Source organism: Salmo salar, chromosome 09 (assembly GCF_965601325.2).
Source record: "Salmo salar chromosome 09, fSalSal1, whole genome shotgun sequence".
NCBI lineage: Eukaryota > Metazoa > Chordata > Actinopteri > Salmoniformes > Salmonidae > Salmo > Salmo salar.
Window position 1 is genome coordinate 68,682,827 of NC_138299.1, and position 26,065 is coordinate 68,708,891.

Below are 26,065 nucleotides of genomic sequence, written 5' to 3' on the forward strand. Positions count from 1 at the left end.
GTTCTTTATGATAGCCACATTATCAGCTAATTAGCGTTTCATTTTGGGGGGGTAACTACAAGCGAATATATTGATAAATGTAACCTTGTCCTACAGCGATTTACAGTTATCAAATGTCACTCCAGGGTATGCCTACAAATCACAGCCCTTATTTGAAGTGTTTCTGAAATCCCCTTTGGGAAAAATGAAAAGTGGAAAAACGATTGGAACCAATTCCCTGTTTGACCGCTAGGTTTTATTCATACTATTGTACTCTTGCCGCATTCAGAACAACTGGGAACTGAGAACTCGGAAATATCCAACTTCCAAGCGTTCAGATCAACTGGGAACTCGGAAAATAACGACCTGCGACTGGGAAAAATCGATTTGAATGGTCATCTAACCTAGAATTCCAACTAGGGAACTCCGGCCTGTTTCTAGAGATCCGACTTTCTGACCTGAAGATCACTAACTTCCCAGTGGTTTTGAATGCGGCATCTATGTAGGCCTACCGGTATGTGCATTTTGATTAAAAAAAATTGCAGTGACAGTGACCACGTCAAGCAGCGACGCAGCGTACAGTGGGCGTGTTTCGTGCAAGCAGAAGGCGACCAGTTTCAGAAACACAACACAACAGAGCAGACAGCTGCACAGACGGACTGCCCGAAGGCATGAACTCAAAACAGCAGGCAACACGTCTGCAAAACAGGCCTGTGTAAAGTCTCTTAACGTACACGGTGCAGCATAATATCCAAGTATAAGTGCGTCATTTGGAAAAAGGTCATTCAAAATGTGGATAACTCCGGAGGAGGTGTTGCTGGCCAACGCTCTGTGGGTGAGCGAAAGGGCGAACCCCTTTTTCATTCTCCAACGGAGAAAGGGCCATGGTAAAGGAGGAGGCATCACTGGTAACTATGAAATTCAATTATTTGGTATAACTGCTTTCTGAAAAATATAATTTGTGTTGGCTAATGTCTTGCATTAGTAACGAGGGCTTTAGTTAGCAGGCTTGGGTGTTAGCAAGATAGCTAGCACACAGGCTAACTGTAGTGTTGGCGTGGGGAAGAGTGGCGCTAACTACTGTTAGCTAATTAACGTTAGCGTTGTTTTTCTTCACCTACCATGCTCGCTCTTTGCTACTACTAGCTATAACGCTTGCTAGAATGATGCTTTCAAGACACCTGGGAACTGGGAAAAATGAGGTCAAATCATGACGTCAGTGATCTTCAGTTCGGATTTCTAAAAAGATGCCCGAGTTGCCGAGGTGAAAGACCGTTCAAAATATTTTTTTCCCAGTCGGAACTCGTTTTTGCCCTAGTTCCCAGTTGTCTGTAACGCACTGAAGTGTTTATTTTGAGGTTTTCGAGTTCCCAGTTCCTAGTTGTTTTGAATGCGTTATTGAATTATGTACATTTTCTCAAATGCATCACTAAACAATAACGTTACACAGCTAGTAGACAACTGGTAGTTTTGAAAGGTCATCCAACTCGGGAATTCCAAGTCGGGAACTCGGGCCTCTTTCTCGAGCTTCGATTTTCCGACCTGGAGTTCACTTACTCCGAACTGAAGATCACTGACGTCATGATTCGACCTCGTTTTTTCCGAGTTCCCAGTTGTCTTCAAAGGACCATATACTAGTTTAGTCAACCCGAGACTGTGCTAGCTAGCCCTGCCATATGACCAAAATATTGAAGTTGGATTAGCCTCCCACTTCGAATTTGGATGCTACCATAAAACACCAGATATAGGTAACTTTAGCTATCTCCTGTAATTCTAGTAATAAAGAGAATTTCAATGGCATGTAATGAAGAATTTTTTTATTTTTTAAATAACTCTTTTTAGGCTAGGAAGCTATCTAGTCCAACACTCATAATTTGGTTAGATTTGTACTGAATTAGATCAAGTCTCATTTTAGGTGACTCAACACAAGTGGCCTTTCATTCACAAGGGTTTATGATGTTTCCCTTTGATTTAGATATCTCTCCCCCAAGTCCTTGTCTAAAAGCAACAGCACCACTGCAGCTGTGTTGCTGACGAGTTCTAGGAACATACGCCAGGTCTAAGACTAGCCTACATTACACATTAACCCGTCACATACGACAGTAACATGTAGGCTATGAAATAGTACAGCATGTAGAAATGATTGAGGTATGTGTACGTACGTGCACACGTGAGTTTCAATGCATGTCTGTATTATCAGACATTGGGCCTCAACAGGTGTTGGACTTCCACACGCCCGCTAAAAAATAGATGTCAATCCAGATCTTAACCAAATAACATTTGTTTACCCAGAAAGTAGGTTAAAAGTCACACATGCAAAGTTAGGACTCCTCCAGCTAGCTATTTCATATTTTGCATGGTTGACCTGTAGTCCCCTATTGGGATTCATGCCTAAAATGTTGTGCTGTTTTTCTTCAGGATTGTTGGTGGGCACCATGGATGTGGTCCTGGACTCCAGTGCCAGAGTGGCTCCTTATAGGATCCTGCACCAGACAGGGGACTCCCAGATCTTCTGGAGCATCGCTTGTGGTGGGTGCAAAACCATGCCATGACACCTCTGAATATTCTGGTATAGCCAAACTGTTTTGAAGCTAGCTTATTTAAATACAACTGTATAAAAGCATCAGGACTATATAAATGCTATCCATTATCATCAGGTCTAAAGAGACCTTTCCTTGTTGTGCTGAAATACTGTGTTTTCCCAGGCTCCTCCCGGAAGGAGATCACAGGGCATTGGGAGTGGCTGGAGACCAACCTGCTCCAGACGCTCTCCATCTTCGACAACGACGAAGACATCACCACCTTCGTCAAGGGGAAGGTCTCGGTAGGCACTGGCCACAAAGCATAGTTCAACCTCCTACAATTAGAACACATTCAAATTCTATGGTCAAACCTTGGGTTAGCCTATGTCTTAGTTGTTTCTCCCGTGTTATGTAAGCTACTGACTCAGTTCCTCTATTAAGAGCAGATCTATGCGTCATTGTCATGTTGACCGAAATCCACGTAATCTGGAAAATGCCATTCATGCCCATTCTAAGTGGCATGCGTGTGTTCATGCACGTCGGCACAGAATCTGAACTCCCTCTTCCTCCACTCTATCTAGGGCATCATCGCCGAGGAGAACAAGAGCAAAGCGGCCCAGGAGGACGAGGACTCTGGCAAGTTCCGCGAGGCCGAGCAGAAGATGAGGAAGCTGTTTGGCATGCCCGGCGAGGAGAAGCTGGTCAACTACTACTCCTGTAGCTACTGGAAGGGCCGTGTGCCCCGTCAGGGCTGGGTTTACCTCAGTGTCAACCACCTCTGCTTCTACTCCTTCCTCCTGGGGAAAGAAGGTGAGTGTGTGTGCTCGCATGCTTGCATAGGATGTGTGTGAGCATGCATGTGTGTCTAAGAATGAATAAAATGGGCAGGGATCTTATGAGATAGCCCCATTATCTTCTTCTATAACCTAAGAGAGAGTGTGTGAAAGGACATAGAGTATTGAGTTTGTGCGGGTGTAGAGGTAAGTAACCCCCGACAAATGGAATTCTATGAAGTCTACCTTTCTTCCTTCCCTTTCTGCTGTTTTTTCCTCTACTGCACACCTATCTCTGCCTGCTCGCTGCCCCCTTCCTTTGCTCTCTCTCTTCTTCTTATCCCTTTCTGTCTCTCCTCCCGTCTCCCTTTATAGTGACCCTGGTGGTGCAGTGGACGGAGGTGACACGTCTTGAGAAGAACGCCACGCTGGTGTTTCCGGAGAGTGTGCGGGTGAGCACACGGCACACGGAACACTACTTCTCCATGTTCCTCAACATAAACGACACCTTCAAGCTCATGGAGCAGCTGGCCACCATCGCCATGCGCCAACTGCTGGACAACGAGGGCTTCGCCGCTGACCGCACGCTGCCCAAGGCATGCAAGACGCTCAAGAACGTCTCGGCACTCAAGAGGTACGAGGTTTCAAGGTTCAAGAGAGATGAGTTGGGAATTTCCTTCTTTTTCTGACCAACATTTTCCCAAACACCTGTTTTCAATGAAATGGAGGCTTCTTCCAAGAACTTGCTTGTTCAACCTCCGGAGAACAGGGGTAGGCATTTCAGGTCCTGAAAGGCAGCACGGTGTCCATTGTTCCTCCTAACACACCAGATTTTGTTAATGACCGTCCTCAATTTTCTGCATCTCACCGATAAATCACCATTGTTTTTCATGTGTATATATTTACTGTATCTATCTACCTTTGCTAATTTCCTCCTCTCACTATTGGATGTTAACTTCAGGGACCTGGACGCACGGGCCAAGAACGAACGCTACCGGGCGCTGTTCCGCCTGACCCCGGACGAGCGCCTGGACGGACACACAGATTGCACGCTGTGGACGCCCTTCGCCAAGATGCACATTGTGGGCCAGCTGTTTGTCTCCAACAACTACATCTGCTTCTGCAGCCGTGAGGAGGACCTCTGTCAGCTCATCATCCCCCTCAGAGAGGTACCTACACACACAACGCAAGCACGCCCCTTTCTTTCGTTTTCGGCATCTTGCCTCTCTCTCTCTTTCCCTATGTCCTGCCTCCATCTTTCTCTCATTTTCCTTTCTCTCTCTGGCAATTTTTCACTCTCACTTTCTCACTCTGTCCATCTTTTTTCATGGGTGACATGATGTGCCTAATGTTCGTACAGTTGTACATTTAGAGTAAATAAACAAAGCACTCTCCCCCCTCTCTCTCTCACCTCCCGTTTCTTTCTCTTCCCCTCTTTCTCCTCACTCCCTCTCTCTAGGTGTCCATTGTGGAGAAGGCAGACAGCAGCAGCGTCTTGCCCTGCCCCGTGTCCATCAGCACCAAGAACAAGATGACCTTCCTCTTCGCCAACCTCAAAGACCGTGACTTCCTGGTCCAGCGCATCTCCGACTTCCTGCAGCGCACACCTGACAAGCTGTGGAGCGACGGCCACCCGCTGGCCCTCAGTGGCTATTCAGTGAGTCAGAGGGGATGTGTGTTGTTTGGGTGGGCCCTTTGATCTGTCGGTAACACTCTGTCGTGAAAGAGTAGGGTTGCAAAATTCCCAGATTTTCAAGAAGTCCTGGTAGCGGGGATTCCAGATTTCCTGCTTATTCACTCCTGATTCTGTGAATATTCCAACTGGGAATTTGGGGAAGGTTACTGTAATTTTGCAACCCTATGAGATTGTGATCCATAATATGGCTTTTTGACGTTTTCTGCTACGTTCTAGATCACATTAATATGATATGACCACTCATTCACAGTCATGCTTTTCTAGAATGACTTCTTTTGAATGCATTCGTTTATTACATACTGTATATCAAAATGTCTTTGTATTTTCTCTCTCTCCTTACTTCTTTTTAGCATGACAGGATATCCAGCTGGTATGTTTTAGCTGATAACGCCCCTTTTAAAGCCACTATCTCCTCCTTCCTCCCAGGTTTCTCCCAGCCCCAGTACTACCCCACTCTCCTCCAGCCTCCCCACACCCACGGGCACAGGAGGGGAACCGTCTCAGGGGCGCCACTACAGCCCCAGCCTGCCAACAGCCACACAGGGCCTACTCCACATCTACCAGAAGGACGACCCAGAGGACCACGGGCCCAAAGCTGTGAGTCCAACCCCACACAGACCCACGTCAATGGCTTAGACTGTCTTATGCTCTTAGAATATCCTACCCATTCTTTTTTTTTGTATAGGTTTTTATTACTTCTGTGTGCTCTCTCTGTTTTTTAAGCTGAAGTGATCCTGTCTGAACAGTCTTTTATTGTCCCTACCTAGAGATGTAGACCGAGTTTGATGCTTTAGAATGTAGTTTAATGTATGCCGTGTCTATGGTTCTGTTCCTATCATGGTAAACATTACACGAGAGGAAATACTATCTTAACCAAGTGTGTGCATAGGCAAGCTTGACATTTGACACTTGAAGGCCACCATCTGTTCATCTATCTATCTAGCTCTGCTTTAGGTTCCCAAACTCAAGGATTGCAAGTCAGGCCTGGCTCATTTGGAAACAGTGCTCGCTTCGCCATTCATTGTCTTAGCTCTTTGACGTTGTTTGCTTTGCTCATGGTGCCAAAGGAGCATAAACACCATGGTCTTACAGCATTCTAGTCATTGGATCACCAATGTCATTATATTGTTATAACATACCTTTAGCTTGGTGTCTTTTTTTTAGGTCATACTGATATACTGACCCCCCCCCCCCTCTCTCTCTTTCTCCTCCTCAGACCAAGGAGAAAATGAAAGAGGAGTCGTGGAACATCCACTTCTTTGAGTTTGGCAGGGGGGTGTGTATGTACCGTACCTCCAAGACCAGAGAGCTGGTGCTCAACGGTATCCCTGAGAGCCTCCGAGGGGAGCTGTGGCTGCTCTTCTCAGGTTGACATTTTGTTTTCTACAATTCAATTTCTAGAATTTTCTTAGCCTATGTGTCCCTAAAGAGCATATGCCTTTCATGGCAGAGTTTGGGTTAGCCCACATAGATACCGTGCTTCATTCACCAAATGTCTTAACTGGAGCATCCCAATATGCAGTCATTGCACTCAGTTTTTCTGATGGAAGTCAGGCTACATTTCTAAACTTCTGCTTTGGCTGTGTAGTCTGTGGCCGATGGCTCCAACCACTAGGCCACTCCTACTCTAGCACAGATGCATTATGTCTTCGTGCTGTTTTTGGCAGCACCTCTGTGGGGTTTCAAACCACCAACCTCAAGTAGGTGTCATTGCAGAGGAACTCTCCCTCCGTATGGTTTCTGTTCTTGTACCAGTTCTCAAAGACGCCACTAATCACCTACAGGCTAGCTTTGAGGGTTAAAGTTTGGTTTAGGTGGAGCTAGCAGAAAGCCAATAGGCCTGTACAATGAATTCAACAGAATTGTAGATTGTAAAGGTGAGGTAGATCATTTACCAAATAAACAAATGCATTCAATAATAGCCTATACGGTTTCTTCAAACATGGTGAATTTGAATGGCAGAGTTTGAAGGTTGAATATAGACTATATATACACAAAAGCATGTGGCTACCCCTTCAAATGAGTGTATTCGGCTATTTCAGCCACACCCGTTGCTGACAGGTGTATAAAATAAAGCACACTGCCATGCAATCTCCATAGACAAACATTGGCAGTAGAATGGCCTTACTGAAGAACTCAGTGACATTCAATGTGGCACCATCATAGGATGCCACCTTTCGAACGAGTCAGTTCATAGCGCGTAAAAATCCCGTCTTTGATTGCAACAAGCAATGTCAGCACAATAACTGTTTTTCGGGAGCTTCATGAAATGGGGTTCCATGGCCGAGCAGCTGCACACAAGCCTATGATCACCATGCGCAATGACAAGCGTTGGCTGTAGTGGTGTAAAGCTCGCCGCCCATTGGAATCTGGAGCAGTGGAATCGTGTTCTGTGGAGTGCTGAATCAGGCTTCACCATCTGGCAGTTCGGCAGACGAATCTGGGTTTGGCAGATGCCAGGAGAACCATAACCAACTCTTGCATTATGTTAATAGTAGGCTAAGTCTGCCTACATATTTATGAAAAGGCTATGGCAAATAGGAATAGGTAGGTCATTTGGCGTGCCGCTCAGCTGTGAGCTGCATTGTTGTGTGCTGCCCGACTCCAGCGGTACCAGTCATGTTCAAATAGGTTAAACTATCATCTGTGCATTTTTTAAAATATTTTTTACAGTACCAGTCAAGTTTGGACACACCTACTCATTCCAGGGTTTTTCTTTATGTTTACTATTTTCTATAATGTAGAATAATAGTGAAGACATCAAAACTATGAAATAACACATGGAATCATGTAGTAACCAAAAAAGTGTTCTTACGTGTAGGGGGCAGTATTTTTACTTTCGGATGAAATACGTGCCAATATTAAACTGCCTCCTACTCAAACTCAGAAGCTAGGATATGCATATTAGTAGATTTGGATAGAAAACACTCTGAAGTTTCTAAAACTGTTTGAATGATGTCTGTGAGTATAACAGAGCTCATATGGCAGGCAAAAGCCTGAGAGAAAATCCAACCAGGAAGTGGAAATCTGATGCTTGGAATCTTTCCAAGTCATTGCCTATCTAACACACAGTGACTTAGGTTTCATTTTGCACTTCCGAGGCTTCCACTAGATGTCAACAGTCTTTAGAACCTTGTTTCAGGCTTTTGCAGTGAACAGAGAGCGAACAAGAAGGTGGGGAAGTTGGTGACCCAGAAAATGACATGAGTTCATTGGCGCGCGTTCACATGAGGAGGTAGCTGTGTTCCATAACGTTTTTCAAGACATTGGAATCGTACGGTTGAAGTATTATTGAAGTTTTACGTTAAAAAGGCCCTAAAGATTGATACTTTACAACGTTTGACATGTTTCAACGAACGTAAATAGAACTTTTTTTGACTTTTCGTCGTGAAATTTTCCGCGCGCTACCTACATTTGGAGTAGCTTACTGAACGCGCAAACAACAAGGAGGTATTTATCGAACAAAACAAACATTTTTTGTGGACCTGGGATTCCTGGAAGTGCCTTCTGATGAAGACCATCAAAGGTAAGTGAATATTTCTAATGCTATTTATGATTTTAGATGACTCCAAAATGGTGGGTATCTGGTGTATTTTTCTGAGCGCTGTACTCAGATTATTGCAAAGTGTGCTTTCCCCGTGAAGCTTTTTTGAAATCTGTCACAGCGGTTGCATAAAGGAGATGTTCATCTATAATTCTTTGAATAACCGTTTAATATTTTATCAACGTTTATGAGTATTTTTTTAAATTGTTGTGCTGATTCACCGGCAGTATTGGAGGCAAAATATTTTCTGAACATCACGCGCCAATGTAAAATGCTGATTTTTGGATATAAATATCCACTTGATCGAACACAAAATGCATGTATTGTGTAACATGATGTCCTAGGAGTGCCATCTGATGCAGATCGTGAAAGGTTAGTGCATAATTTTAGCTGGTTTTCTGTTTTTTGTGACACATCTCCTTGCTTGGAAAATAGCTGTGGTTATTTTTGTATATGTACTGTCCTAACATAATCTAATGTTTTGCTTTCGCTGTAAAGCCTTTTTTAAATCGGACAACGTGGTTGGATTCAGGAGAAGTGTATCCTTAAAATGGTGTAAAATAGTCATATGTTTGAGAAATTGAAATTATTAGATTTGTGGTTTTGAATTTGGCCCTCTGATTTTTCACTGGCTATTGTCAAAATCAATCCCGTGTCGTAAGAAGTTAAACAAATCAAAAAAGATTTTATATTTGAGTTTCTTCGAGGTAACTACCCTTTGCCTTGACAGCTTTGCACACACTTTGCATTATCTCAACCAGCTTCACCTGGAATGCTTCTCTAACAGTTGAAGGCTGCTGAGCATTTGTTGGCTGCTTTTCTCTGCGGTTCAACTCATCCCAAACCATCTCCATTGGGTTGAGGTTGGGTGATTGTGGAGGCCAGGCCATCTGATGCAGCACTCCCATTACTCTCCTTCTTGGTCAAATAGCTTGTGTGTGTAATATAAACTATTGTCACATCACAATGTTGTTTCCATCGATGTCTTTTAAACATAATTGATTTCCGATTTATATCGTAATATCGCCCTACCCTACTTTACACCACTCCAGCCGACACTTGACATTGTACATGGTGATCTTAGGCTTGTGTGCGGCTGCTCGGCCATGGAAACCCATTTAATGAAGCTCCAAAGAAACAGTTCTTGTGCTGACTTTGCTTTCAGAGTCAGTTTGGAACTTGGTAGTGAATGTTGCAATTTTTACATGCTACTAGCTTCCGGACTCTGCGGTCCCGTTCTTTGAGCTTGTGTGGCCTACCACTTCATGGCTGAACCATTGTTGCTCATAGATGTTTTCACTTCACAATAGCAGCACTTAGTTACATTTACATTTTAGTCATTTAGCAGACGCTCTTATCCAGAGCGACTTACAGTAGTGAATGCATACATTTCATTAAAAAAAAATTCTTCGTACTGGCCCCCCGTGGGAATCGAACCCAAAACCCTGGCGTTGCAAACACCATGCTCTACCAACTGAGCCACACGGGCTCTAGCAGGGCAGTTGACCGGGGCACCTCTAGCAGGGCAGAAATTTGACCAACTGACTTGTTGGAAAGGTGGCATCCTGTGACGGTGCCACGTTGACTCACTGAGCTCCTCAGTAAGGCCATTTTACTGCCAATGTTTGTCTATGGAGATCACATGGCTGTGTGCTCGATTTTACACACCTGTCAGCAACGGGTGTGGCTGAAATAGCCAGATCCACTAATTTGAATGGGTGTCCACATGCTTTAGAGTGTGTGTATATAGTGTACATCCACATCAGCAATCTGTTGGTTTCAAGGAAAGCACTCACTCCTACCTTGTGACTTGAAGGTAGTGTGTTTCATTGTCTCTGTTGCCATATTGACTAGGGAAGTGTTGTTATTGCAACGTCACCAAGCTGAACCCTCCCCTCCGTCATTCCTTTCTGACTCATCTGGTATCAGCTGACCAACTGGATTCCTGAGTCATGCGGCCTAGCTAAGCAAGGGTTACGCAATAATAATGAGAGAACCTAGAAACTGAACCCCTGGATTGTGTTGCTATGTGGATGTGTTTTCGTACTTTGGCTGTTTCCTCTATGTAAAATGATAGCACTCAATGACCAGGATTGTGTCCTGCAATGATATCTGGGATGAGAGTCAATGACTAGTCTGTTTTCAGGAATCTGTCGACTTTGTGTTTTCTAGCAAATAGTTAGCCCATGTTTTTGTTGCTACGACAAACAAACTACCAGTCATACAACGGATAGAATCAAAAGGATCTAAACATTAGATCATTTGCCGACTGACAAATCCATATGGACTTAATCTGCCTCATAATCCATTGAATTAACCCTTTTACTACCATCCATCTCCTCTCCAGGAGCTCAGAATGAGATGGCCACCCACCCTGGCTACTATGCTGAGCTGGTGGAGCAGGCCATGGGCCGCTGTACACTGGCCACGGAGGAGATCGAGAGGGACCTGCACCGCTCCATGCCTGAGCACCACGCCTTCCAGAATGAGATGGGCATCGCTGCCCTCCGCAGGGTCCTCACTGCCTACGCCTGCCGCAACCCTGGCATAGGATATTGCCAGGTATGACCATTGTTTTTTTTTTTTACTTTACTTAGGCTCGTCGCTCTCCAGGGAGTATCATAGGCCATCAACGACTCTCCATCACACTCAGTCTTGTTCCATCTTATGCCAGATCTTTTGGTGTCTGCTTCAAGCTCCTGCTGCCAGGTGTTTCTTGGGTGCCCTCTCTTCCATTTTCCTTGTGGGTTCCAGGGTGGAGCTTGCCTGGTGATGTTGGAAACTTGTTAGGTTCCTTTATGTTGTTAAAAAACAATTAACATGGTCACTGGCTGTGAGATGTTATGAGATTTCTTACACTTTGTTTTAGTTTGTTACTTAGACCAATCTGTTATATTTAGAAACTTCTCTGGAATGTAGAATTTGGTTCCAGAGAGTGGGCAATTGAGTTGGATGCTTTGAAGTAGTTGAAAGAACTCAATGTAAGTTCAATGTAATGCTATAGCGGAATTAAATTCCTTGAAAATGCCATCTGAAACAGACTGAGTGTTTGAGTTGACTCAAACATGAAAAGCCTCAAGCTGATAATGTGATTGGAACGAAGGCCTAGCGTCCTAAGCATTCCCTGGAAATAGTGCTTGAAATATATGGAACAGGGAAACAGGCTTTCCATAAAAAAAAATGTGGCACCGGACATTTATGTATTTATTTACAGGACATTTCAGAAATTTGCCGGACCCATATGCGTTGGGTGAGTAACCTGATTAAGGCATCCACCCATGGTGCTCAGAATGACAGAAATCACATTTAGATGATGGTAATTCATATTAACAGAACGTGCAAGACGAGGATGCAACGACGTGCGGTTGTTACCGAATTCGGATGTGAACTTTGAAGATGTTTGAATAACTGTCCACGTTTACTTTTCCTCAGCCAAAAAGACGAGTAACGAATAGCAAAATCACTAGCTAATGTCAATTTAATATCCCACAAAGGTTTACCTAATTTATTGGTCAGCTTGTCGGGAAAGAAATAGCCTATTCCAAACAGACTTTGGACGATAGATCCTAAATTCATACAACCTGTAGGCCTAGGCTACATTTTATTATTATTATTATTAGAATTTTTTTTAAAGCAATGACTCTGACTTAACAGATCAGAACGTTTAGCTTAAAATGTTGATAAACGATTACTTCACATTATATTCGCATCAATGCGCACAAGGCAGTAGGCTACGTGCAAATGTTTCTTCCATAATGCTATTGGCGGGGGGAAAACGTTGTCAAAAAGGCACCGCACATGCTAATGGTTTCAAGTGACAGAGATGAAAATATCCGTTAGAAATGTATGACTAGGATTGTGCCTTTGGCTTCAGGACAATGAAAGAAAGTTAATATAAAATAATTGCCTCCACTGATATGGTCAGATTTTGGCTAGGCTACTTTTAAGCAAGGTAATGCCGAATATGTATTAAAACGTTCAGGTTCCAAACAATTTAAGTATGTGTTTTCAAAAAGCATACTGCCTCCAGCTCATTGCAAAGTGGTGTGTGACGCGCTGATGAAGCCTGCCTATGCATTTGTTGTTTGAGATGTTGTAGCAGCAGCTCTCGCGCTCTGCCAGATTTTCCGCTCAAAGGCTTTGTATTTGTATGCTGTACATGTTTGATAAATAAGATGCATAACGAATATACTGTACAGGTGCCAATTTAATTCCACAAAATTATGCAAATGTAACTATAGACTGATAAGCATGACCAGTCAAATGTATTTACATCAACTGGTGTTTCATGAATAGGTGAAAAAGGACAATTTTATTTGTCTGTTTCTTTTTATCGGCCAAAAGCCGATTTTATTACCGGCTAACGGAAACCTTGCGAAGAAACTACCGTAGTCTGGTGGTCTGTTCTTTACTGTAAGGCTATTATGTCTGCCTGTTTTTGTCTCTGATTCTTTCTTCTCTTCAGTTTGTCTTCTTGTTGTTAATTCTTAAGTGTGTCCCCCGTCTCACTCAATGGTCCATACCGTCGGGCAGACAGGTTTGGTGCATGAAGTCTGATGCGAACAGACTTAGCGACAGCTTCTATCTACAAGCAATCAGACTGCCTGAACACGAAATGGACTGACCACCTGCTCTGATTCTCCGCACCTTAGCACACAACCACACAGACACACACACATATATACATTCATGCTACACACACACACATCACAACTGCTGCTACCAGACTCTTGTTATACTGCTCAATGTATACACTTATCCCCCCTTCCCCAATACACATGTCAATTTTGTACTATAAATTGTGCCTTCCTGTATTATTCTTATGCTAAAATGTTTTCTATTCTACTGACATTTACTTAGTTTGTATTATTTCTTATTGTCGAGCGAGAACCTGCAAGTACGCATTTCATTGGAAGATGTATATCATGCGTATCCTCTACATACAACTAATAACTTGGAACTAGAAATTCACTAAGACAGGAAATTACGTTTGTGATGCTGCACAAGCAGAAGAGTACACAATGATCGATGCCTGTCCTCTCCAGGCGATGAACATCGTGACGTCGGTGCTGCTGCTGTACTGTACAGAGGAGGAGGCCTTCTGGCTGTTGGTGGCTCTGTGTGAGAGGATGCTGCCTGACTACTACAACACCAGGGTTGTGGGTGAGTGACAGCTAAGACTGGCAATAGAAATACAGAGCCACTAATTACCATAGAAATAGAACAATTGCTGAAGGTTCTAAGTGTGATAAGAACTCAGTAGTTGGTGTGGGCTGGGGTCGATTCAGTTTTCCAATTTTCTATAAGGACTTTTCATTGCATGAATTCAATTTTACTTCTCTTCCTAAAATGAATTGAACCCAACCTTGATGTGTATGGATGTCTTTTTTAATTCTCCCTCTCCCCCAGGTGCTCTCGTTGACCAAGGCGTGTTTGAGGAGCTGACTCGTGAGTGCCTCCCCCTCCTCTACGAGCACATGCAGGAGCTGGGCGTCATCTCCACCATCTCCCTCTCCTGGTTCCTCACACTGTTCCTCAGCGTCATGCCCTTCGACAGCGCCGTGCTCCTGGTCGACTGCTTCTTCTACGAAGGAATCAAGGTCATCTTCCAGGTGGCGCTGGCCGTGCTGCATGCCAACATGGACACGCTGCTGGGCTGCACCGACGAGGGAGAGGCCATGACCATACTGGGACGGTGAGTGGTGGGTGGGTGAGACCATCTGCTAGTCTGCACTGACGAGGGAGAGGCCATGACCATACTGGGACAGTGAGTGAGTGGTGGGTGGGTGAGACCATCTGCTAGTCTGCACTGACGAGGGAGAGGCCATGACCATACTGGGACAGTGAGTGAGGGATTTCCGGTGTTTCTTGGAATTGACACCACACATTATGTAGCCAAAATGTTTCATTGGAAGGGTAACTATAGTGTAACTATACAGAAGCCTTAATTTTTTTACATTTTTATTTATGAATGGTGACATTACCATTCTGGACTGATGGAGCTATAGCCATATTGCGCTGGACTGAGAATTAGTGGTTGTTCTCTCACTCTCTCTCAGGTACCTGGACAATGTTGTCAACAAGCAGACTGTGTCTCCTCCCATTCCCCACCTCCATGCCCTGTTGACCAGTGGTGATGAACCACCACCTGAGATTGACGTGTTCCAGCTCATCAAGTCATCCTATGACGTAAGACAAGTGCTCCCAGCATGACTAGTAGAGCCAAATGACTTTTTCACTGAAAATTCCATTCTTAGTTCTTGAACACAACTCGCTTGTTTACTCAATCGCATAGAACAAGGGGAGATTGATGTAGATTCTACAAATCAGTGACTTCGGGATACATTTGTAACCGACTCTATTGAAAGCTACTTCAATTCTATTATACTACAATTCTCTAACACCTGCCTTTTCCCTCTGTTTCTCTGTGTCCCTGAGCAGAAGTTTGGAAGTCTGCGTGCTGATGTCATCGAGCAGATGAGGTTCAAGCAGAGGTTAAAGGTTATCCAATCGCTGGAGGACACTGCCAAGAGGAGTGTGGTGAGTTCATATGTCAAAGAAGTGACTGTGATTTAAGCGCTTAGTGACGTTGGTTTCTTGATCTCATTGCGTTGACGGTTGTAGTTTGACGTTGACAACTGAATTTCATAGCATTGAGATTAGTCTACATTAGACTCCATTCCAACCTTCACTTAATAATGATCTGTTGTCTTACTGTTCTTACTTGGTCCAATGTGCTATAGCCAGAGATGTTTCTCTGTCTGTTGTAAAGCTGTGTGTCTGTCCACAGGTAAGGGCCATCATGACCGACTCAGCCTTTAGCATCGAGGAGCTAGAAGAACTCTATGTTCTCTTCAAGGTGAGAAATTGGCATAATTATTACCGCCCCTGTGGCTTTTTACACCATTACCTAACACTGGTCTTCAATATTTTATTCAGTAAGTTCTCTGTTAGCAATGTTCTAAACACTTAGTGTGGTGGGTGGTAAATAATAGTTGCTTGTTTTGCCATGTTAGTCATGGTTGTGGTGATGATAACATGTCACAGCTGTCACATGTTAGGTGTTATGCAACCAAGTGAGCCATTATCAATAGACTGAGAACAAAACAAGTTGTGGCTCATGCTCCAAACAAGTGTAAATCTGAAAGCCTTCAACAAAAGCCATCACTATCAAGCTGTTAGCTCAAGTCCCTCAACTGTCAAGCATCATTGGACAATCCATTCAATGTTTCAATCAGCTAATACCACTTCTGACCTGCATCCCACTCCCCTTCCCCATGGCAGGCCAAGCACATTATGAGCTGCTACTGGGGGGCCAGCTGCATGGCGGCGGAGCGCCACGATCCCAGCCTGCCCTACCTGGAGCAGTACCGCATCGACCTGGAACAGTTCTGCCAGCTGTTCGGGGCCCTGGGCACCTGGCTGTGTGGCACTCACACCGTCACGCTGGCCGCTCGTCACTTCCGCTTGTTGGACAGCAACAAGGACGGCCTCATCAACTTCAAAGAGTTTGTCACGGGCCTGAGTGAGTTTGGAGATTTGAATTAAGGAATCGCGACTTTCTGCAACTTAACTGACGTGCATTACAACATTGACGTTTTTGGCTGTGGTTTTGAGAACAATTATGTGCTAGTTTGTAGAAGGATAAGTCCCAGTGCCTAATTTGATTGGTTGATTATAAGATTGTAGTTAGCATGGATCCCACCTCTGCCATCAATTGGGTAACTGACCAACCATATGTCTCCCATCAGGTGGGATGTACCATGGAGACATGACAGAGAAACTGAAGTTACTGTACAAACTTCACCTGCCGCCAGGTAAGCAGGGAAAAACACAACTCTTCAGGTTCAATAACAGTCTAACCTACCTATGATAAATGTATTGCAGACATACTGCAGGATATTGACACTCCCATTCTGACTTCTCACTATTTGGCTTCAGACTTTTCACTCAGAAACAAGAGTTCTAGTGAATCAATAAATGCAGAGGATGTGAGGCTGCAGCCAGCCAGCACACACTCTTGTGACCCTGTGCTTTGGGTGGTGTGTTTTTAAAGGGACAGTATGCACATGAGAGAAGAATTGTCTCTCAAATCAAATTACATTTTTCACATGCGCTAATTACAACAGGTGTAGACTTGACCGTGAAATGCTTACTTACAAGCCTTTAGCCAACAATGCAGTTTTAAGAAAAGAGTTAAGAACAATTGAGCAGTTGGAGAAAATGTGTGTGCTTGTGGGAATGAGTGACAATGTGTATGTATTATAATATGTTGTGACTTTACTTTCATTAATCTGATGACTGTTATTTATCTAATCAAATAATTATGTTTTGTTACCCAATTTAAATGAATCATGTAACTCAATAGGAATTTGGGGCACCACGAGAGCGGTTCTTTTACCATCTCCCGAATTAAATTCTAAAGGTTACATCCATGAACATCCATATTACATCCATAAACAGTCAACTTATTAATCATAACCTCGTATCATATCATCATTCTGAACAGTCGTAGCCTCCTGCATCTGCAAAAAGCCCAGCCTTTCTTATGATTCAGTACTACACAAATTGGTTTATTTATTTACTAGCTAACGAAACAGGTCCCTTGCGGACTAACACAATATGCCGGCTTGTTACAAAAGAGAGAGGTTGAGAGAGACAGACTACTTTGGTACATTTTAGAAACTACTCTCACAGTAACCATATACTTTGCACACGAACTGTCACCGTTTGGAGTAAGAAATCATGAATGTATTTACGTGTAGATGTCTTGGTTCTTCCAGTGATTGTCTGGGAGGTGAGCTTCTCGCCTCTACCTCATGTTGAGATTTCAGAGTTTGAACCACTTTAGAAGTGAGCTGCAGCTACATGCCTCTCTGGCCTGATATGTTAATTCTTAACCGACCGTTTTATACAGTTCATTCAAAAGGGGTGGTTCGTGAGGCTGACACGCTCTCTGACCTAACTCAAGGGGTGGTGACTACTTGCTGTGCAGTTTTATATAAACAATTTCATCTTATAGTTTCTAACATCACATCCCTCTCTTAACAAAATCACTCAACATATTTCATACACAACATAGAGGATGGCGACTTCGTACATGTAGTGTATATACTTTTCAAGTTACAGTATTTACTTTAACATTTTTAATGACATCACAAAATGACAACCAAAATGACATTATTATTATTCTTTTGATCACATCTGACCATTCCCCACGTTCTATGTTAGAAATATTGTTCCAGTATTCACTTTAGAACGTGTTACAGTTTCAGCTGGGAAAACGTCTGTGAAACAAAGGCACATTCCTGGGTGAATTTGGAGAGGGAGATGGCCTAAAGTTCTAATCCTTGATTTACAACAGGGTGTGAACTGTCAACACCCACATCAGCCCCCCCCCCCCCCCCCCCCCCCCCCCTTCAGGCTGAAGTTATTTATTGCCAAGCTGATCTGACCTATATGGATCCTCACATGGACAGTCATGACAAATGCATGCTAGTGCTAACATGCTTCTTGTTTCTTTTACAGCATTGTGTCCAGAGGAGGCTGAGTCGGCACTAGAGGCTGCGCAGTTCTTCACTGACGATGACAGTCCACAGGGTACACACACATTGCTGTTGACATATGCGTAGAGCATACACTCTTATACTTCTACAGGGGAATATACACACTTGGTAACCTTCTCTCATACTGTAGTTTGCTCACAATGTAAATTTGACATTTTAGATTTTCTACTTGAGGCAATGAGTGGTTCCTACAGTCCTGCTCCGTTGCATGTGTGTGTGTGTGCATGGAAAACGGATTTCTACTACTTGATTTAACTGACAATGTGTGTTATCATCATCCTCATGGTATTGTTGGATCTGTTTCCTCCCTCACTTGCGTTCTGTCTTAATCTCTTTCTCTATGTTGCTCTTTATTTCTCTCATTTCTGTAATTTCTTGCTCTCTCCATTTCGTTTTTTCTTCTCAACGCTCCAGAATGTCCCTTCCTGTCTGATCTGGACTTCCTGGTGCAGGAAGTGACCTCAGGTTTGTCTCTCTGTGACTCTGTGTCACAAAGACACATTTGATGAACAAAATGTTGGGCACGCTGTCTTCAGGCAGAATAGTCAATCTAATATTCCAATCTACAAATTTGTGAAACAATTATTAGTTTTAGTTCATAGAGGACACTCTCTAACCTGTTAATAACCTCGCCATGTGATAGAGCATACCAGCAGATTACACAACTTTATACAGAGTGGGCCCCCCCTCATTTCCTCTTCCTGTCCACTTGGTACAGTCCACTCGGGGCTTTCTTTGGAATGTTTTGGTGTGATAAACATCACGTCTTTCCCCTTATCTGACCTCCTGTGGTATCTGCATCTCAGAGCGTGGACTTTCCATCCCTGCCTGTTACCCTCCTAGTATCTGTGGGCTAGTTGACTCACCTCATCTTCCGTGAAGTGAATGTCTCACAAACTAATACAAACATCAAACCCCTCCCCCACACACCTTCCAACCTTTGTCTAAATAACCCACTTTACCCCCTGTCACTGTGTAGTGTGTACACTGGTGTGGATGGTCTGAGTAGTGGCTTTGTGGACATGATGATGGTGTTTGTCTTCATCTGCAGGAGAGGAGATGAAAGAGGCTGGGGAAGCATCGGGAAGCGGAGATGCAGAGGAGAAGAAAGGTGAGCCTCACTCCGCCTATGTTAATTACCTTTCTGCAGTATTGATATTCTTCCTTTGCAGGATTCAAGCGGTATTGCTATACGTATCCAGTGTAATATTGTGATGTCGGTTTCAGAGGTGAAGGACTATAAGTATTACCTGAGGATGTGGGCCAAGGAGAAGGAGCCCAAGATTGAGACCATTAAAGACCTTCCCAGGATGAACCAGGTACACATTACTCAGAGATGACCATAACTTGACCACTCATGCACACTTGGAGAAGCCATTTCTGTGACTGATCCCCTGTGTGTCCCCTACAGGAGCAGTTCATAGAGCTGTGTAAAACCCTGTACAACATGTTCAGCGAGGACCCATTGGAGCAGGAGCTCTACCACGCCATAGCCACTGTGGCCAGCCTGCTGCTGCGCATCGGAGAGGTGGGCAAGAAGTTCACCAACAACGGCGCTAAGAAACCAACCGACCCCACCTACACCCAGGCTCCCACCCTTGCCGCTGAACTGCCCCAGCCCGAAAAAGAAGAGTCGAATGGGGAAAGCAGCTCAGGACAGTCCCTGGTCTGCAAGGCCTTGGCGGAGGCCCAGCTGGAAACGCCGCCCCAGCAGACGTCGGACGAAGAAGTGAAGGATGACACGTCGGTCTCGTCCTACTCCATGGTGAGCACGGGTTCGCTGCAGTGCGAGGACATCGCCGATGACACAGTCCTAATTGGCTGCGCCGGTGACCAGCAACGGCGAGGCAGCACGCTGGACGGCGATTGGTCCATCACCTTCGAGCAGGTGCTGGCATCGATGCTCACTGAGCCGCCCCTGGTGGACTACTTTGAGAAGAAGGGAGACATTCAGGCAAGGATGGCAACCTGTAAGATGCAAAGGGTGGTGGAGAGGCAGGTGAGCTCGTCAAGCGACCACGAGTTGGCCCAGCTCTCGACCTGAGTGGACCCATCCAGAACTCAACACTCACTGTCATTTCTTACCCGTAGGGGAAACCGATCACTGTCCAACTCGAGTTACCGTCCGGCCTTGCCTCACTCCCATTTCACAGGGAGCTCTAGACCTGTATCTCTGTTGTTATTGTCATCCTTTTACATTTCAGATGTGTGTGTGTATATATAGGAAATATATCTATTGAAACAGTATTCAGTCTGTAAGCATTGAGTCTGCCCAACGGTTCTTACCTTGGATAAAAGCCACATAACCCTAAACATTTACAACCTATTACATCAACCCTACCACATTCAGAACCAGATTCAACCTAAGCCTGTTCCTAGACTAAAAGTCACTTTCAGTAGAGGTTCTCCATTTCACATGCTTTCTAGTCCAGGACTAAGCTTAATATTTGTCTGGGAAACTTGCCCTTGAAGTGTAGTGGCTAATCCAAGGATGGGATGTTGTGCAGAGGAACATCGGTGCAGGATATCAGAGTTATACGTGTTAGTACTCAACTGTATTTCTGTTGCTTCTCCTAGCACACTGCGGACCACAATCTAAGCTGTGGACAAAAGCCTTCAACTGGAAGACCTATATGAGACATGTATAAGACCTATGAGACATATATATGTTTGTGTCTGTGAAATCCACAGCCATCTCAAACTAAAGAAAGAAAGCCTTAAAAAAAAGACTGAACTAGATGTTAGATTTTAGAAACAGCTTGTTTTTGTTTTGTGTAGGTTTTTCTTAGAGAAACCGTTGGGAGAATGTCTGCGTTACCACTCTGTTCTCTGGCCAGTACTTGCTTCATTAGTCCCATTTCAGCAGTCGGTTATTTAAACTACCTTTGGGTGTGTAGTCTTATAGTACAACTCATCATGGTAACACATTGGTGTGGTTTGGGAGAGTCCTCCCTCCGCCACTAACTAACAATTAATCTGCAGTCTTCAGATATACATGGAGCTTCGCTCATTTGGTGACTTGCCTGCCAGGACCTGATTGGGCTGTTTTTGTAATGGTAGGTTGGGATATACACAGGGATACTGTAGTGTTGGCATTTTGGGGAGGGACCTCTGTGAGGCTATAATCTGCAGAGTTGGAGCATCACAACAAACAGCATTGTTTTCATTGAATGCCCTTCTTGAATTTGACCTGCATATCAAACAAGGCAGTATCTCTTCCTCCTAGTTCAAAGCAGACTATGTGCTATGTGTCATTCATCAAATTACCTCAAATATTGTTTTACCCAAAGAAATACAATAGTTTTTCCATTACAGTTACTAGGGCGAGCTGTGAGTCAGTTGTATCTTTGTATTCGGCCCAGAGTTAAATTGACCACCTGTAAGTGGTCAATGGTTACCCCTGAAATTGCACTGCTTCTGTCATTTCAGAATAGCAGTAAGGAAACATTTCCTGCAAGCAAATACTATTTTAACAGATTCCCATTAAATTTCCATCTCGAAACACTTGCTAAAACTCCATGTAACGCTTTTCCTTCACGCCAATATGAGTCCCAAGCTGTAAATTACTGCATATCATTTTCGTATTACCTTCTATCGTTCAATGCTTTTAAATGTGTTAGATGTTTCTTGATAAAAAATATAGCTTCAAATTGGTCTCATGTTATGAAGGAATTGAGAAAAGTGTTACTCTCCTCCTGAATATTCATAACCTTGTTTTAACAGAGAAGCTTCATACACAGTACTTTGACTATACACCCACATTGGTCACAAACATAGATATTTTGCATTCTTTATGTCTACTTTTGTCAACAGCAATTTTTTATGTTTGGCCAGAAAAAGTATATTTTTAAGAATCCGTTGTCTTTAAACCATTCAACCCCCCCGACTTCGGAAGAAACCGGACAGATGTAAGCAATATGGTAGCTCCAGTTCCGATGAGGTTTGGAGATTATCGGTCATATTGCTCACGCCTGTCTAGTTCCTTCAGAACTTCAGATTGAAAAATACTAGAGAAGTAGGAGTTAGGGATTGTTGTACAAGGCTATAGGCTCCTCAGTTTTAGTTTCCATTGTGGATATCCAGACAGGTCTGAGATCCACGGAGAAATGTGCTGGCGCTGCTCAATACTGGTCTCCAAACTGTTCTTCTATGACACTAAAACTAGACTTAAAAGGTTGTCTGGCTGGCCCTTTGTGCAAAACCAAACAACAGTCCAGCATTGCCCAAGGAATTTTTTTGCAGCATTAAATACCAAGTTTATTGGCACTTTGTAAGATAGTTTTATACCCCAAGTTAAATTTATCAGTGTTATTTGCGCAAATTCCCAGTTAATAAAATTGTATGTAGATTATTTAATGTTGGCACACACAACCTGTCTCTCTCTTTGTATATTCTTTGCTTTTCATCTGCATAAGTTTCTTATATCTAACGAAAATGACTAATTTTACTTGTTTACCTTGCAGACTACTTGCTAAATGTGAAAACAAAGAATGAGGAAGCAGTTTTAAAACTTTTTGGGTTCTGGGATAGCCTATGTGGCTGTTAAGTCTGTTTATCCACCTATAGCTATAATGTCATTACTGTATCCATGTAACAGATGTTTATTCACAAACTTGCATTGCATTTTAAATTGTATTTGATCAGTACTGTACTATATTGTGTAATAAATTAAAATACTGAATGAAATAACTTGGTTTTATTTAATTGAACAGGCTTACACCCTTTGGGTATATTAATAGTGTTTTTAGCTCTGCAGACAGAAGATTGACCACTCTTAATCCAATTATTGTACATTATACAATGTATATGACAAAACATATTTTTACTGCTCTAATTACGTTGGTAACCAGTTTATAATAGCAATAAGGCTACTCGGGGGTTTGTGGCATATGGCAAATATACCATGGCTAAGGGCCTTACTGCTTAATTGAACAACATAGTACTATATCTTCATGCTTGCGTCCATTTAATAACTCTGCACTTAGCCAATGCCAGAGGGCGCTCAATATATTTGATTGTGTTCTGCTTCAATAAGATGGCGCCGACATATGGTAGTTCTGCTTCTAGCTCCTATGTACTACTGCACGGTTGGAACTAGGAATTAAAACATTTCGCTACACCAGCAATAACATCTGCTAAAGACGTGTACGTGACCAATACAATTAGATTTTCTGTGGTACTTGACGTATGACGTCACGTTTCCTGTTTCCTCATTCGACAGTTTTTCAAAACATTCCCGGCAAAATCTCAAACTAGTCGTTTTTAGCTAGCTGCTACAACTAAAACAAGGAACATGGTTCAGGAATTTCATGTCCTAAGATGTTGTTCTTGCCAAACCTACCAAGTGCAACAGGTAACTTAAGTTTGCTAGTTGTAGGAGTTTCTAGTTAGCTAGCTAACAGGTTAGCAACATTGCTATCTTCAAACTTGCGTTGCATGTGTAAACATATTTGCGCGCTTAATTGCAGGTTAAAAAGAGCAAAAAATGGAACTGCAAGCTGTGTGGGGAAAAGCAGTCGGTCATTAAGGTAAGCCAGCTAATGATTTGTTCGAACCACAAGTAAAGTATTTGTAAAATATATTTTACAAATACTTTATATATAATGGGCTTGTTCGACATTGCAGCCGGTGAGTGACTCATAAATAATGACTCATTATTTGTAAGTCAGTCACAACTTAACTATGATAAATCACGGTTTTGATGTACTCGAACAAGGCCAAAGTGTCTGTCATGTAACATTTCCAGGAGTTTGGGCGTGGCTCTGGAGTGGATTGCAGACGTCATGTTCAGAAGGTCAATGCCAGGCGTGGAGAGCTACTTGAAGAGCAGGACCAGAAAGCCTGGTCACGATGGTAACTCTTCTGATATTGAAATGTTGGAGGAAAAAATAGCATCACTCTCACCACTGTCTACACCCTGACGGGAAGCAAGCAGTGTACAGAGCATCCCATTTCAGCCCTATGATTTGCATTACTGAATTTAAATAGGCCTAGGCAGAAATGGAAGTCAAAAGATTATTACTGTGGAATGTATTTATCTGTATGCACTGCCACCCCTGTTTGGGTGTTGTGTGGTGTGAGAAGACTAGGATCCAGGTATCCCCTGTATGTCATTTCCCGCTAGCTTAACTTCCAGGTGAGGTGCAAAATGTGTGCTTAAATGAACTATATCATGCTATGTCTCTTTCTTTATTATTTGTGATAGGGAGGAGGTGGATGATATGGCTGAAGAAGAGGTTGTAGAAAAAGCTCAGGAGTGTTGTGACCAGAATGTGAGTTCCCACCATTGTTATTGCTCATCACTTTTTTGGGACACAAACAAATGTATTTGACACAGTCAATTGAATGTAGGCATAGGCAGTTGGGCACAAACTGAACATGCAGTTTTAGGGCAGCAGCCCTAACCAATAATCCATGTTGTCCATTGAGTATCATAAGAAAACATTGTTTATCATTCAAAAGACCGGTAAATGAATAATTGTATTCCTGTAGGCAGAAGAGGCTAATGGGAGTCGCTGGAGTAAATACCTGCAGACGAGCGATGAAGGTGCGGGTCAAGAAGAGGCTGAGGAAGAGGAGAATGTTTACATGGACAGAAACCATCTCCAAGGCAACATAAATGTCAGGTATGCCCATGACTCATGTCAGGCTAATTATTTTTGTTATGCCTGTACAAGTTTGTGCCTAAACAGTGGCCTACATGTCATCCCCACTGTTGTCTACACCCTCCTGATTCTCAATAACACCAGTGTCATTTGACAGGGTCATCTGAGGATCAATTGGCCACCATTCTAAAACACTGATCCAACAGCACCACTCATCATTGTCAAAGTTGACTATTCAGTCCTCTTTAATGTGATTGTTTATTTTCATTAAAATAAATTCTAACCCTTCTCTATGACAGAATCTGTGTTTAGATTGAGCATAGGTATTTGTGACAGCATGGATTATTAATGTGGCCCAACAGAAAAAGGAAGAGAGGTAGAGGATATCACAGTGGAGAAGAGGACACCATGCCTCCTACACAAGGCTGGAGGATGAAAGGGAAGTCGGCTAATGTAAGCAGCTAAAGCTAATTCATACTAGCACATGTCCAAGCAGTCTGTACTAACTAATATGCTTTTTACCACAGCTGCCACAACACAACAGACCCCCCAGCTCATTGGGAGACCACTGTACAGGGGCCAAACAGTCAGCTCCCTACAGACCACCAGTCCCAGCTTACAGCAAACCCCCTACTGTAATTGAACCACCCTCAACTACCAGCAGCAAACTCTCTTCAACCTCACTCCCCTACAGAGCAAATACAGCGATGACCTCGCAACCTTCTGGATCCTCGGGTACTGCAGTGTCACAGACCTCCAAATGGGCTCAGTTCCTAACTGCCTCTCCTGAGGAAGATGAGACCAACTGGAGTGGTAGTACAATGCATATGGATGAGTTTCAAACCCCTGGTTCAATGTTCTCAAATGTTCCTAATGTGGTGCTCAAACACCAGAACTATATAAAAGCCCCTTTTGGACAACCGGCCTGTAGTGGCATTTCCAAATTGGCTGGGCTAGGTGGGGGTAGTGGTTTTCTGGGGAAGAGCACCAGGAAGACATTTGATAGGCTGAAGTCAACTATCCCCCATTGTGGATTTGGGCAGGCAGCCTATAGCAAAGGAGGTCCTGCCCATATGACTTTACCTGAGAGCGAAGCACCAGTCTGTTATCAGACCCCGCCCACCAAGCACCCATGCCCCACCCTCTCTCTGGGGACCCTGTTCTACACAGATGATGACTTTGATGACACTTTTTAAAAGCCATGTAATGGTTGCTCTTTTTTTGTGCATCTATATACGAAGTGGCCTAGTAGTCTACGCTGTAAACAAGTCTGAATGTTTTGTAATTAACGTTTAACCCATTAATCTCTGGATTTTGTCTAATAGTTCATGGTTGCAATAAATTATTAAACTATGCATTTAATGAGACAGTATGAAAATC

The 26,065-nt window shown here is 43.4% G+C and overlaps 2 protein-coding genes across 4 annotated transcripts; both read left to right on the top strand.

Annotated features, from left to right (window-relative positions):
* The first annotated feature begins 504 nt into the window (after positions 1 to 504).
* On the top strand, positions 505 to 22,769 carry LOC106611593 (TBC1 domain family member 9B). 2 transcript variants are annotated; one of them, XM_014211973.3, is made up of 22 exons: positions 505 to 887; positions 2,398 to 2,508; positions 2,685 to 2,803; positions 3,083 to 3,311; positions 3,650 to 3,908; positions 4,236 to 4,443; positions 4,734 to 4,931; positions 5,397 to 5,567; positions 6,187 to 6,337; positions 10,862 to 11,076; positions 13,560 to 13,677; positions 13,924 to 14,209; positions 14,574 to 14,703; positions 14,956 to 15,054; positions 15,305 to 15,373; positions 15,799 to 16,039; positions 16,266 to 16,331; positions 18,043 to 18,114; positions 18,495 to 18,545; positions 19,132 to 19,191; positions 19,308 to 19,399; positions 19,492 to 22,769. In XM_014211973.3, the coding sequence occupies exons 1-22, from the start codon at positions 770 to 772 to the stop codon at positions 20,122 to 20,124; spliced, it is 3,696 nt and encodes a 1,231-aa protein (XP_014067448.3). In that variant the 5' UTR covers positions 505 to 769; the 3' UTR covers positions 20,125 to 22,769. The 2 variants fall into 2 exon arrangements, with proteins under 2 accessions (XP_014067448.3, XP_014067449.3); XM_014211974.3 differs by lacking the exon at positions 18,495 to 18,545 and having other exon boundaries at positions 507 to 887.
* Positions 22,770 to 23,265: 496 nt separating this feature from the next.
* On the top strand, positions 23,266 to 26,040 carry mrnip (MRN complex interacting protein). Of its 2 annotated transcripts, none has more exons than XM_014211975.3 (7): positions 23,266 to 23,433; positions 23,549 to 23,608; positions 23,827 to 23,933; positions 24,286 to 24,352; positions 24,573 to 24,706; positions 25,048 to 25,138; positions 25,213 to 26,040. In XM_014211975.3, the coding sequence occupies exons 1-7, from the start codon at positions 23,374 to 23,376 to the stop codon at positions 25,879 to 25,881; spliced, it is 1,188 nt and encodes a 395-aa protein (XP_014067450.1). In that variant the 5' UTR covers positions 23,266 to 23,373; the 3' UTR covers positions 25,882 to 26,040. The 2 variants fall into 2 exon arrangements, with proteins under 2 accessions (XP_014067450.1, XP_045579833.1); XM_045723877.2 differs by having other exon boundaries at positions 25,380 to 26,040.
* Positions 26,041 to 26,065: the final 25 nt, after the last annotated feature.